This window comes from Corapipo altera, unplaced genomic scaffold (assembly GCF_003945725.1).
Source record: "Corapipo altera isolate COAL_440 unplaced genomic scaffold, ASM394572v1 60143, whole genome shotgun sequence".
Lineage (NCBI taxonomy): Eukaryota > Metazoa > Chordata > Aves > Passeriformes > Pipridae > Corapipo > Corapipo altera.
Window position 1 is genome coordinate 1 of NW_020885703.1, and position 10,314 is coordinate 10,314.

Below are 10,314 nucleotides of genomic sequence, written 5' to 3' on the forward strand. Positions count from 1 at the left end.
AAGTCTCTTAGAATGCATAAATCATTAACTGTTTCAGTCTCTGACACCACCCCGTGATTTATGCATTCAATGATTTTTTTCTGTGAATCTTCTTTGTGGGCGGTGCTTCTCAGATAGTGGACAGGAAGACAGAAGAGTAAAGGAAAGGAAGAGACAGCCCCAATGCACTGCAATTCTCCTCTCTCAAAAAAACTTTATAATAAAATAGTAAGTTAATTTATATTAGCTATTCTCTCTCCACCCCGTGATTAATCAGAGTGAGTAATAGGTTACAATCAAATTTCTTAACATTAATAAGGTTACAAACATATACACATACTTGAAATTATACATCAAAAACATTGAGTTACTTGGGAGCTGGTAAAAGGCTTTCTTATGTTCTCTTTGGGCCTAAATTTAGTTCTACTTGTTAAATTTAACCAAATATGAAATTCAATGCCTTTCAAGGCAGAAGGCTAATGTATATAATACATGTTTGTATGATTTCAAATATGCATGAATACTTGTACTAACTCCCAGGTTATATTTGGTTGAGTTTAGATATTTAAAAAGACAAACTTGGCAAAAATTAAACTAACAAAACATCTCAGAAAACTACACAAACAAGTTAACAATCCTTAATACAAGTAATTTTGGGAGTAGGGGAACACAAACACAATGTTTGTGGTAGGTTCAAAACTATTAGGATCATAACATTTTTAAGATAAAACACATGCAAACAACCAATGTGGTAAAAAAACCCAAACCAACAGTATAACTCTTCAGTTCTGTTGTCACTTCATGTTGTAACTAATAATAGCAGCAGTAGAAGGCTTTATCAGTCTTATGTGGTGTGATCTCTTCTGCTGGTAGGTTTCTGCAAAAAAGAACAAATCTGGCCCATTGCGGACCGATTGTTAAAAAGAAGGAAGAATCCATCGAGTGTTTATTCGATGGTCCTTCTCATGAGCATCTGTGGCTACCCATGTATGAGGGTTAACCGGGGTTTTTAGGGTGAGTGGCACCTGTCCCACAGAGGGTAGATTTACTAATACGGGTTGGCCTGGATAATGGAGTGGTTTTACAGGATCTTTACTTTTGTTTTCCCTCAGTACAATAGTGGGGGGTTCGGGGCAGAATGCTGTAATTCGAGGGCAACCATTTATTCCCCATCGGCTATTGATTTTGGTTACTGCATCAGAAACTCTGGAGGCCCATTCAGGGTTATGAGGTTTTATGGCTCGCTTTAGGAGCCCATTGGTACGTTCCACAATACCATTTGCTTGTGGATAATATGGAGTGTGGAAGATCCATTGAATTCCCTCTTCTTGGGCCCATTCTTGTACTACCCCGGCAGTGAAATGGCTCCCATTGTCTGATTGGATAGACTTTGGTTTGGGTAGATAACTGAACCATAGCTTTAGAGTTTTCACAGTATTCTCTCCCGTGGCTCGTCGCACAGCTTCAGCCAAGGTTAGTCCTGATATTATCTTTACCCCAACCAGGATGTATTGTTTTCCATAAGAAATTCGGAAAGGACCGATGTAGTCTACTTGCCAGGTATCCCACAATCCTTTGTTATCCCTCAGGTGCAGGGGTGGATCTTTCAGTGGATCATGATCTTTCAGCCTGGTGCGGCATAGACTACAGGCAGAGATCACTGTGTTGCACAGCTCCCTGGTAACTGGCCACCCTCTACTGATTGCTTCTTTAAACAGATCTCTGTTTCCTGAGTGGTCTCTTTTTACATGTAACCATTCTAACAGACATTCCCAATTTTGTCCCTCTCCCTCTATTGTTATCTTAGCTAACCGTGTCAGTGAGTCTACTTGATTGTTTAACAGATGAGCAGGGTTGTTATCTGTTTGGTGTGCAGCAATCCATCCTACAAGGAATGTTTTTTGTTTAGCTATGTTTAGGATCTCTTTCCATTTTTCTTGTTGCCACACTGATATTTGATTCACTTCCCATTGATTTTGTTCCCAAAAAGGGAGCCACTCTGTACATCCTTTGAATACTGCATAGGAATCTGTGTGAATGTATGTGTCTCCTTCAGTGTCTGCTTCCCTGGTAAATACACTCCATACTGCTACTAACTCCCCGACCTGAGCACTCCCTTCTCCTTCTGTCACTATCCTGTTCCCTGAATCAACATGTAGGGCCACGGCTCGATATTTCCACACTTTTCCTTCTCGTCTGGCAGAAGGATCTGTAAACCAAACATTTTTTAAGTGAGGTTCAAAAGCGGGAGCAGGTTTTATACAGGAAGGAGGAGGGTTTGAATCAGGTAGCTTACAAGATTGTTCTTGTATTTGGAGTATTTTTGGAACTCCTTCAGTTATTTGACGAGAGTGATAGTAATGATCAATTTGTGCATACCATCTCCGGACTGTTTCTCTCTGAGCTACCCCTGCAGAAGGGGGGGTTCCAGATATCACTGGCTTTAAAACCTTAAAACGCCCTCGCAGGATGATTGATTGGTGTCGAATTGTCTTCTCTGCTTCCTGCAGGGCTAAACAGACCACAAACAGGCCTTTTTCCCAAGCAGAGTATCGTTTTTCAGCATCTTTTAGGCTGCGAGAATGAAAACCAATGGGGCGAGTGGGACCTTCAGGTCCCCGCTGCCACATATGTATGGACAGACTGTGGATTGCAAATCCCCATTCAATTTGGAGTGGATCGGTGGGATGTATGGGCCCCAGAGTTTGGTATACATTAGCTTCAAAGATTAGTAATTTCAGGGCTTCTTCATGCATGGGAGTCCACTCCCATGTTGTTTTTTTTCGTGTCAGGTCATACAGGGGACGAGCGATAATGGAGAAATCTGGCACATGTTTTCTCCAAAAAACCAGCAAACCCAAAACATGTTGGAGCTCTCTTTTACTCTCTGGCATCTTTACTTGCTCTAGGGTGTTTAAGGTTTCAGGAGGGATGCACACTGCTCCTCCTTTCCACCATATACCTAGGAATTTTACTTCGAAGGAGGCAAGCTGTACCTTTTCTGTGGGAATTTGGAGCCCTAGACTTTCTAGGTGAGTGATAATATTTTTCTGGGTCTGGCTCACTGGTATGACATCAGAGCCACCAATTAATATATCATCAATATACTGATATATCTTAGTTCCTTCTTCAGGAGTAATTTGAGCTAGCTCCTGTGCGAGCGCATGATGGGCCAGGGTAGGGGAGTGTCGGTATCCCTCAGGTAGACGAGTAAAGGTATATTGATTACCCTCCCAGGTAAAAGCAAAACGATCTCGCTCTGCTTCCTGTAAGTGAACCATAAAAAACATATCTTTGACATCAATAGTTGCAAGAATTGGATGGGCTTGCTCCTGAATTGTAGCAATCAGCTCAGCTATGTTAGGTACTGCAGCTGTCAGGGGGCCACTGTTAGAGTTGAGCCGTCGATAATCTACTGTAAGCCTCCAACTTCCATTAGGTTTGCGAACAGGCCATACTGGCGAATTGTATGGTGAGTGTGTAGGGACGACCACTCCTTGCTCTTGCAGTTCTGCAGTTACTGGGGCAATTCCTTCACGTGCTCCTAAAGGAAGCGGGTAGGGTTTCACGTTTGTTATTTTGGAAGAAGGCAGACTTGGAGCGGTTTGTAACAGACAGACAGAGAGGGATGGGAGACCAAACACCCATTCTCTCCCTCTGGCATCTGTCCAGGCTCGACCCTTTAATAAATCTAACCCCAGGATGTTAGCTGGTAGTGGCCCCACAATCATGATCGTTTCTGTGGCTGTCTCATCTCCCGGTAACCAGCATTTTACTCGAGCAGTGTATTGGGGTTGGGATTTGCCAAAGGCATCAGTTACCCATATTTTTTTTTTGTCTGGCTTAATGCCACACAGGGTAGCAGCTTCAGTTTGGAGTGCTGAGACCTGTGCACCCGTGTCCACCACAAATGTAACCAAAGATTTAAAAGGGCCGAGAGGAAAAGTCATCACCATATCTCCCTGGTTGTTTTCTGTGAGCCTTCTCATGTAAACCCACTGACCGCTCCCCGGCTCACTTACTGGGAGCAGCGAGCCCCGTTTCCCAACTCGAGATCGGTTAAACTGATTTCTGGTGGGGCTGAGGGAACCACAGTGTTGGATTCCTGGGGAGGGTTGCCCCCAGGGGGTGACTCATGCTCTTTGATCTTATCCCACTGCTTTATCAAGTGTTCCAAATTAGCTGTGGGTAGTTTATCCATCACTTCTCGAGGAATTCCTTTCGCGATACCCTCCACCCACAAACTGTACCTTGTTCGCTCACTGGGTGTCGCATTTTGCTGACGATTACCTGGCAAAGGTGGTTTTCGGATCTCTCCTACCCTTCTGATATCTGTTTTTTGCTTAACACTACTTGTACCAGAGACCCCCAACTGTCGACCAGTAGTTACCAATTCTTGGGCTACCTCTAACCAGGTCACCCCCAGTGGAGCACCCCTTCTTCTGGGCCTGGGGGTTGTCATTATGCGCTCTTGTAGTTGTTTAGCATGAGTTTATAGTGCATCAGGCAGGCCTCTTATCAGGGCGGGAAATCTTTGTGGATCCGCTTCGAGTTCCATAGGGGAATGCCGCTGCGAGTCCAACAATCTTGTATGGATTAATTGGAGGCATGCAGCTTTTTGTACGCTTTCGACAATGTGGCCAATTGTGGGGGTTTTAATTGTGTGAGGATCTCCCCTTTCTATAGGGTCTAACCCGCCTGCCCAGTAAGCAGCTCTCTGGGTCAGCGGCCACGGTGCTCGGTTATCATTTGTGGTCAGGAAGACCCCTGGGCCCCAAAATCCTCTGGCCTCATCTTCACTTAACAAAATCCGATCCCCTCCTGTAAGGGACACCCTCCACACATATTCAGTCTCTGATTCACTGGCCTTACGACTGTATTTTTCTTGAATTTTGGCCAGTGCTTCCCCCGTGTACGGGGTAATTTGTGTGGTAGTTTGCCGATCTGCCCCCTGGCCAGTAGTTTCGGTTTTAATAAGGGGACGCATATGTATTACCTCGTCCTCCGGGTAACTTTGCTTCAACTCTTCTAATTCCCCAGAGGGGTACAGGGATTTGTTAACATCTACCGGTTTAGGGTATTTTGAATTAATGTCTCGCAGTTCACAATTTTTCATTTCCAGTATCTTTTTAAGCCTTTTATTTTGTTCCTCCTCATCTTCAAGGGCTGACTGAAGCAATGAGTTAATCTCTCTCTCTTTCTCCAGTGCCTGACGCTCAGCAGCTAACTGCAGGCGTTCTTTTCCTAATTGCTCCTGTAATGCCTTCATTGTCTCTTGAAGAGACCTTATCACCTCACCGGTAGATTTTTGAATAGCCTCTTTTTCTAGCTGGTCCTGTAAAGTTCTCATTGACTCTTGGAAAGATTCTATCACTTCACTTACAGATTTCTGAATAGCTGATTTTTGCTTTTGCACTGCTCTAAGGAACACGCCTAAGACAGCACCCACAAAAAACAGTTCTAAACCAAGGATAACTATCAGGAGGGAATAATCCCCATATAGCTCAACCTGGGGTGTCATCCCCTTTGCCTCAGTCATTAACCCAGCTTAGGTTAATGTCTTTCTCCCCCTTAACCCTCTGAGGGCTGGTTTGACTCTCTCCTGGAAGACCTTTCAACAGGTCTGATGTGCCCGGGTCGCATTGAGAGAAGAAAAATTCTCACAATAATTTTACAGCGAAGGGATAGTCACCATTTGACTCACCCTCGGTATCAGTTTTAGAATACACCGATTACTCCACCACATCCAAAGGATACTGCCGACTACGCCAAAAATGTTACGACCCGCCCCAGGAAAAAGGGGGCGGAGGGGGTAACCCAGGTTTTATCAATAATTCCTTTGGGGTGGATTAAAGCGAAACGACACTAAATAATCGGTGTTTGAAAACATATATTGACAAGATTTATTTTAACAATTCTGCATCAATAGGTATGTTAACATTTTGGGTGCTGTCATAACCTTTCTGGGGAGGAGAAAAATGCATAGGGGAGAGAAAGACAGGGTAAGAGTAAGGAAGAGCAAGGAAAAAAAAGATGAGATAATCACCGCCCACTGGATCCAGCGATGTCTTGATCCGCAGGTGGTGGGGGGAGAAGGAAAAACAAAAACCCTGCCAAAGCCCCAAAGTCACCAGTCAAAATCCATATCCTTAGCACCTCCCCCAGGGCGGGGAGTTGTTTTCATAGGTTGGTGTCCCCCTTTTTGGCGCGGAGTTCATGTGGAGGGCGTGGTAAACTCTGCTCTTCCCGCCTTTTCGGGGCTTGACATCTTCTGCACTGGAGGAGCAGGGGGATGGGCCCAGTTGCCCATCAGAAAGACAAAAGCCTGCAGAAGTCTCTTAGAATGCATAAATCATTAACTGTTTCAGTCTCTGACACATTGATAGTCAGATCTTCCTCCTGGGTCCATGTCACTGTTGGTCATGGCAGCTCTGCTCTCCTGGGACATTAACAGAGGGGCAAGAGATTTCTGAGGAGTAGCACTCCTGTCCTTACCTGTGAGGTAAAGTAGTGTGTGTGATAGGCCCTTTGAAACAAATCCTGCTGTCATGTTCTTGACCTTAAATACACTGTACTAAAGTTTATTGTAAGAGGTGAATTAATGAAAATAAACCTTTTATTTCTCTAGCATCTTGTTGTACTTTTGATTTTTTAAGTTGCTATACAGGCTGTGGCTGATAACACATGTTCTGTGGTGCCACAGAGTGAAAGCTTTAAATCCTAATGATTCTTTTGGCCTGTAGCAATTGTTTCTGTTTTAGAACATTGTCCTTCACGTACTCGTGAGCTTTGACGTTGTTCATGAAGTAGCAGACTGTAGGAGTGCCGGTCGAACCTGGAACATGCAAGGAGGAGGTTAGAATACTAATGCTGATGGTTTCCCCCTCGGCAGCCTTTGGGGACAGCTTCAAAGCTGTGCTGCACCCACCTTGCCCAGCAAGCAGGCGATGTACTGCCTCCTATTCTGCGGGTCGTGAGCAATCCACCTCAGCACAGCCTCGAACACGGTTTCTTCTCGCTTCACGTTGAGCTCGTCCTTCTCGATGATGTGTGCCAGCTCCTCAGCAGAGAGGTCTAGGAACTCCTGGGACACCTGGGACACCTCCTCGAAGTGGTGCAGGATGTACACACCAGCGGCTGCGCGCAGGTCAGGGCAGTGGTAATAGTCAGTGAATCTCCAGATGCCAATGCAGTTCTCAAAGCACAGCCTGGAACTGAGGAACTCGCAGCACAGATTGACGATGCCCATGACGTTGAACTGGTCTGCTGCAGCCAACAAACTCTCAACGTTGTCCTCCGTGATCAGTACTGTCCCAGTGTAGGCGTAATTGATGATGAGACCCATCATTTCAGCTGAAACACCGGGGATTTGATAGACCATCTTGTCTGCGCTGCCCCAGTTGGGAAACAGAGTCCTGAAAACACAGCACTGCTGCATTAAATCCTGTCCTTGGGTCCCCTGTGTTTCCCGAACTCCCAGGGCAAGACTTTAGGCACTGGCAGGAGCCCTGCTGGGAGGCCCCATAGTTTATTAATTAATGTTTTACTTGCTGGTTGTTTGAAAAAGGAGATACAGCCTCTGGCTGGGGACAGGGAGCACCAGGGCGAACAGCCCCCATGCTTCCACAGGAATCATAAAATCACGAAATGGCCTGGGTTGGAGGGGACCTTAAGGATTATCCCATTCCAACCCCTGCCATGGATAGGAACTCCTTCCACTAGACCAGGTTGCTCCAAACCCCATCCAACCTGGCCTTGGACTTCCAGAGATGGGGCAGTCACAGCTTCTCTGGGCAACCTGTGCCAGGGCCTCACCTGGCTCACAGGGAGGAATTTTTTCCAAATATCTAATATAACCCTCTGTCAGTGTGACGCCATTCCCCCTTGTCCTGTCACTCCAGGCCCTTGTAAATAAATCCTTGTGTTTCCAGTACTGACCTGAAGTAGACACTGCAACAAGAGAGGATTTGTTTGTGAGCCTTGAATTCCACTCCATCCACGCTTATGATCACATCACAGAATCTCCCTTCCAGGCGGAGCTCATTAGAGATGCTGCAATTCCTTTCACTCATCTTCCTCTACATGTTGGAGGATGACTGTCTGGTGGGTGCTGAGCTATCCCCCACGTTGGAGTCAGAGGCAGTGGACCTCGCTGACGTGCATGGTGTCAGCACTCTGGTGTTGTCTGCAAACATCCAGCGCTGAACCCACTCGCTGGCTCTGGATTGTGCCCCGTGATGACATCACAACCACAGGGGTGACCCACGCCCAACATTCCCTGGTTGCCCGCAGCCTTCACTTCCCCTCGGCCCAGGTTATGCCGAACCTTGGGCCTGCACAATGTTAATGGTTGCTTGGAGCAAAATCGTCTGTGTGATCCCCCAGCATAACAATGATTAATAATAATAAATTGTGGGGGGAGATGGCAGGCCCATGGAAGCCCTGGGCCCCCTGGAAGTGGAAGAGCTGGAGGCATTGAGGGGAGTAAGACCGTTCCCCTGAGAAAGGTGGAGGTGGCTGCCTATTCCCATGGAATTGGACAGCACAATGTGGGGGGAAGTCACAGCCCCACAACTGAAGTCTGAGGACTTTGGAGTATTGTGGAGTGTTGGGCCGTTTTTCATGGGAGCAGTGAAGCCAACCAGATAATCCCCATGGACACAGCCTTGAGCTGTGTGCAGGTGCACATTCCTTGGTATTTGTGTAGAAAGATGTTTATGTTATATGTGTGAGAAAGTAGAGGTAGAAAATCCTAATAAAAGGCTGTCTGCTGCTCTGAGCAGACAGACATCCCTTTGTCTCACCATCCTCGTGTGTGTTGTGTGTCTTCTTCCCCCCTTGGACCGGGACTCCTTCGACAGATACCCAGCGACAGCTGGTGCCCCGTGTGGACCAGACGAACAGAAAAAAGACTGTCGACTATTCCCTGGGTCGTAGGGGTATCGCGGCCGGAGGCAGGTGAGCTGCAGGGCGAGGTGCAGCAGGGTCTTGGTACTCAGGAGCTGTATAGCAGCGGGGTGCGCTGCAGGACCCGGGTCCGATCGTTTTCTACACCTGCAGACAAGTGTTTCTGCCGCACTTGAGGCACGAGTTGCCTGGGAAGCCTGGGTGCATCTGGCACTTGGTAGGGCGCAGGTGAGCTCCTGGGCACCATGGGGGCAGACCATGTATGCAAACGACAGGCGTGTGTTTATCGCCTGGAAAGCTTCGTTATGGCGTTTTGGTGTTAGACAGACGAAGCTAAGTTATGTCGCTTGTTACTTTTGTGTCTTCGACTGAGAGGGAGGCTGCTTTGCCTGGGAGGACATTAGAGTACTAAAGAAGAGGGGCCGGGCGGAGCCGAAGGGAGCCGAAGCGGGATCGGAAGTTGCGGAGCGGGGCCGGGACCAGCCGAGCGGCCCCGCCGAAATGGACCCACTGCTAGAGACTCGGCAGCATTTGTCCAAGATAACCAAGGACAGCTACGGCATGAATGCGCTGCTGATGGCCCGGGAGACGATCTTGTGACCATAGCGGCTGAATTTCACCTTAAGGAGCTTTCTACGTCTCCTCCGGACGGTACCGCGCCTGTGTACCCAGCGCCGGGTGCCTGCGCAGCCGGGTCTGGTCCGCCCGCTGCGGGTGCCTGCGGGGTGGCGCCGTGTCCGGCTTCGGCGCCGCCGAGTCCATCTGTGCCCGCGCGGGCAGCGGCAGCCGTGCTGCGGCCCCGGCGGCAGCGGCCGCAGCCCTGGGTGCCAGCAGACTGGTACCAGCTCCGGTCCCAGGCGCTGGCTCCGGGCGGAGCGGCCCCGGCCCCAGCGGCCCCGCCCCCGGCCCCAGCGGCCCCGCCCCCGGCCCCGGCGCGGCGGGCTGGCGGCATCGGCCGCGGCTCTGTACGTGATTGCGCTGCCCCGGCTCGGAGCGGTACGCCCTCGCATGCGCCGGCGGCGGCCCCGGTAACGGCGGCCGCGGGCCTCTGCGCAGCGGACCGGGGGGCTCTGTTTTCCCCCGCGTTGCCGACAGCCGTGGTCCCCAGCGGTGTTGCGGGGGGGTAGCGGGCTGGTAGTGGCGGCCGCGGTGTCAGGCGGTGCAGAGGGGGGGCTGTCTGTGTTCTCCCCTGTTTTACAACCCCCCCCCCCCCTCCCCCCCCCCCCCGGGTCCCCCCCCCCCCTTCCTCCTCCCCGGAACGTGTCCATCTGCAGCCGTTCCTTCCCTCCTGTGTATCATTCTTTCTCAGCAGACCATGTAGATAACTTCCGACATAAGGAGAGCAAATTTGACTTCTCTTCCTGATTTTTCTCCGAAAAACCCCAACATCTATTCCCCCTCCTCCCCCTTCCTCCCTCCCTCTTCCCC

The 10,314-nt window shown here is 49.0% G+C and overlaps 1 protein-coding gene across 1 annotated transcript; it reads right to left on the reverse strand.

The window, feature by feature from the left end:
* Window positions 1-6,692: 6,692 nt before the first annotated feature.
* LOC113940736 (kelch-like protein 10) lies at window positions 6,693-9,648 on the reverse strand. Its single transcript, XM_027631884.1, is given in 4 exon segments — window positions 6,693-6,790; window positions 6,793-6,814; window positions 6,908-7,394; window positions 9,524-9,648. Coding segments are annotated over 4 exon segments (732 nt in total).
* Between the last annotated feature and the right edge of the window lie 666 nt (window positions 9,649-10,314).